The 3,346-nt window shown below is 41.7% G+C and overlaps 1 protein-coding gene across 1 annotated transcript in view; it reads left to right on the top strand.

Annotated features, from left to right (window-relative positions):
• The first annotated feature begins 157 nt into the window (after nucleotides 1-157).
• The window catches only part of LOC111954788 (CUB and sushi domain-containing protein 3-like), a 53,054-nt gene continuing 49,865 nt past the window's right edge, over nucleotides 158-3,346 (top strand). The window contains exon 1 of the mRNA XM_023974701.3: nucleotides 158-326. Coding sequence (XP_023830469.3) covers nucleotides 158-326 — 169 coding nt within the window. The remainder of the gene's footprint in view (nucleotides 327-3,346) is intronic.

Raw genomic sequence — 3,346 nt, 5'->3', positions numbered from 1 at the left:
ACTGGATGGACCCCTGTAGGGGCGAGTCTGGGGTGCTGCGTGTACAGGGCTGGAGGGGGAAAGAGAGAGAGGAGGATAGAGAGAGTGGGAGAGAGGGAGGGGGGAGAGGGGACAGAGAGAGAGAGAGGGAGGGAGGGGGAGGAGTGAGGGGAGGGCGATGGGAGGAGGAGAGGAAGGGAGGGAGAGCCAGACGGGTGGTCACCTCAACAGCCTGGTCCGCTGGGCCTGTGACCGGGGCTACCGCCTCATAGGGAACAGTACGGCCGTGTGCAGGAGGAACCCCTACGGATACTTTGACTGGGACTCCACCGTACCCGCATGCCAAGGTGAGATCTTGGCCCATATTGACAAAGCGTCTCAGACTAGGAGTGCTGATCTAGGATTAGTTTTGCCTTTTAAGATCATAATGAATAAGATTAGATGGACAGGAGAGACCTGATCCTAGATACTACATGTTACTATATTACAATTTTCTAGGAATCCTGTTGTATGTACTTAGTGTATCACATGGATTTAAATTTCTATAATAATTACTAACACTTATCTACCCCGACTTAGCTTTTTCTACATGAAATGTCAAGCAAATTTAACACATGAAAAGAGCCAAAATAGCAATACATTTCTCCATCAATGTCTTTAAAATTGTCACCAACTGGAGTTTACTCACGTCAGTCTCAACTCTCATTCTGGAAAAGCTATTTTCAGAGGCTTTTTACCTGTTACAAGCCGGGTTTCAACAGGAAAACCCAGCATTCTAAAGCTCCACTCAGTGATTTAATATGATTTGATGCATGCCACCTTACTGTCAGGCGCCACAGGCTGGAGTAACACTAAGGTGCAGTGACACTCATAATATGACTACATAAACTTCAGAAGTGTGTCAGAGTACTTCACCCTAAAATGAGACAACCGGGAGTCATTGTTCACCATCATCTAAGAGCACTGGTCCAGGAAATTAGATAATGAGGGTCTTACGATGTTCATATTAGGAAAATCTCAGCAGGACTTTTTCATCTTGATATGTCCTCATATGGACACCATATGGTCTTAATGACAATGTTTTTACACTGACAAGAAGTGCAAATGTCTGACAGTTGATCTGCTGTATATCCAAATATAGCAATTGTATTTATTAATTGCTATTGTATGTAAGATTTTTGCAATGTAAGACAATTATCCATTGCGTGCATATTATGCATCGTGACAGATGGTAACCTTCGGGTGCATCCCAAATAGCACCATTTTCCCTGTATGCCCCACTACTTTTGACCAAAGCCCTATTGCCTTGGTTTAAAATAGTGCACTATAAAGGCCAAGGAATAGGCTACTATTTGAGATGCAGCCTACATCTTATTCCAAACTGATTGGATAGAAAGAAACCGAGAGGAAATATAAGGATGGGTCTAATCATATTCTGTTAGCTAGTGGGTATGCTAAAATCTTAGATTTAAAAATGATTTCATGTTTTTTGGATGTAGGATTGAGACTTGCCAGAAAATATAGCAGAGAGAAACAGAATAGTTTCACACTTTCCTGAGCTGAGAACACACACACACACACACACACACACACACACACACACACACACACACACACACACACACACACACACAGTCTTTAAAATTGTACAATGGAGGTTTACTCACGTCAGTCCAACTCTCATTCTGGCAAAGCTATTTTCAGCGCTTTTTACCTGTTACAAGCCGCGGGTTTTCACAGGAAACCCAGCATTCTAAAGCTCCACTAGTGATTTAATATGAATTTGATGCATCCCCTCCTGTAGGCGCCAAGGCTGGGTAACACTAGGTGCAGTGACAACTCATAATATGACTACATAATCTCTCGAAGTGTCAAGAGTACTCACCTAAAAAAAAAAACCAAAAAAAACCGGGGTCCTTGTTCACCATCATCTAAAGAGCACTGGTCCAAGGGAAATTAGTATATGAGGGTTTCCGATGTTCATCATTAGACATCCAGCAGGACTTTTTCATCTTGATATGTCCTCATATGGACTACCATAATGGTCTTAATGACAATGTTTTTACACTTACAAGAAGTGCAAATGTCTGAGTTGATCTGCTGTCATCCAAATATAGCAATTGTATTTATTAATTGCTATTGTTAATGTCGATTTTTCACTGTAAACAATTATCCATTGCGTGCCATATTAATGCATCGTGACAGATGGTAACCTTCGGGTGCATCCCAAATAGCACCTTTTCCTGTATGCCCCACTACTTCTTGACAAGCCCTAGTTGCCTTGGTTTTTAAAATAGTGCACTATAAAGGCAAGGCATGAGGCTACTATTTGAGATGGCAGCATACATCTTTATTCCAAACTGATTGGATGAAAGAAACCGAGAGGAAATATAAGGATGGGTCTATCATTTCTGTTAGCTCGTGGGGGTATGCCTAAAATCTTAGATTTAAAAATGATTTCATGTTTTTTTGGATGTAGGATTGAGCACTTGCGCAGAAAAATATAGGCGAGGAACAAGAATATGTTTTTCACACTTTCCTGAGCTGAGAACACACACACACCACAATCGACACCACACACACACACACACAACAACACACACACACACACACACACACACACACACAAGCCACACACACCCAACACACACACACACAACCACACACACACACCACAACACACAGCATATATCTACATCCTCTCTCTGTGCTTCACTTACTCCTTACACTTTATGTGATATTTAACTCCAGCTTTTCCACTACAATAGACTATTGTTAAAGGGAGGAAACCCTTACCTCATTCAGGAAATGAACTCCTGACATATACAGCTACATTCTGGTTTTCGGGTTTTGTGTTTGAAGGGAAAGTCAACACTCACACCACAAAAGCCATCTTGATTTGGTGCTGGGCAGTCACCGCCGCCAAAAGATCACACTGTAGAAACCTAAAATAACTCCTGCACACATAATTTACTCTGCTTGACGGGGACTTTGTGTGAAGAGGTGGAATCTATTATTTGAGTTGTTCTACCTTGTTTGTATGTTTGCTCAATAAACAGTATTTCGTTTTGGTTTCTTTAGCTCTGGTCACTGCATGTGTTTATTTCTCTCTCTCTCTCTGGCGAGCAGACTACATTCTGTGAGAACTTTTGGTAAATCAGCTGAAAAAAGATTGAGTGGGCACTACCTGTCAGTAACATCGTCAGTGGAAATTGAGTGAGCAGTGTGTTTATTGGTTGTGGGCAGTTGTCTCAATGCGAAAATGCTCATTGGCCCTCTGGTTGTGTTAGAAGAATGAACAGGAAAGACTATTTTTTCAATTATATGTGTTTCTGTTATGTTAGAGCGTCAATGTTCTCACAGTACT

Source organism: Salvelinus sp. IW2-2015, linkage group LG30 (genome assembly GCF_002910315.2).
Source record: "Salvelinus sp. IW2-2015 linkage group LG30, ASM291031v2, whole genome shotgun sequence".
In the NCBI taxonomy this organism is placed as follows: Eukaryota; Metazoa; Chordata; class Actinopteri; order Salmoniformes; family Salmonidae; genus Salvelinus; species Salvelinus sp. IW2-2015.
The sequence above is the reverse complement of the archived record's forward strand: the minus strand, read 5'-3'. Positions and strand labels throughout refer to the sequence as shown.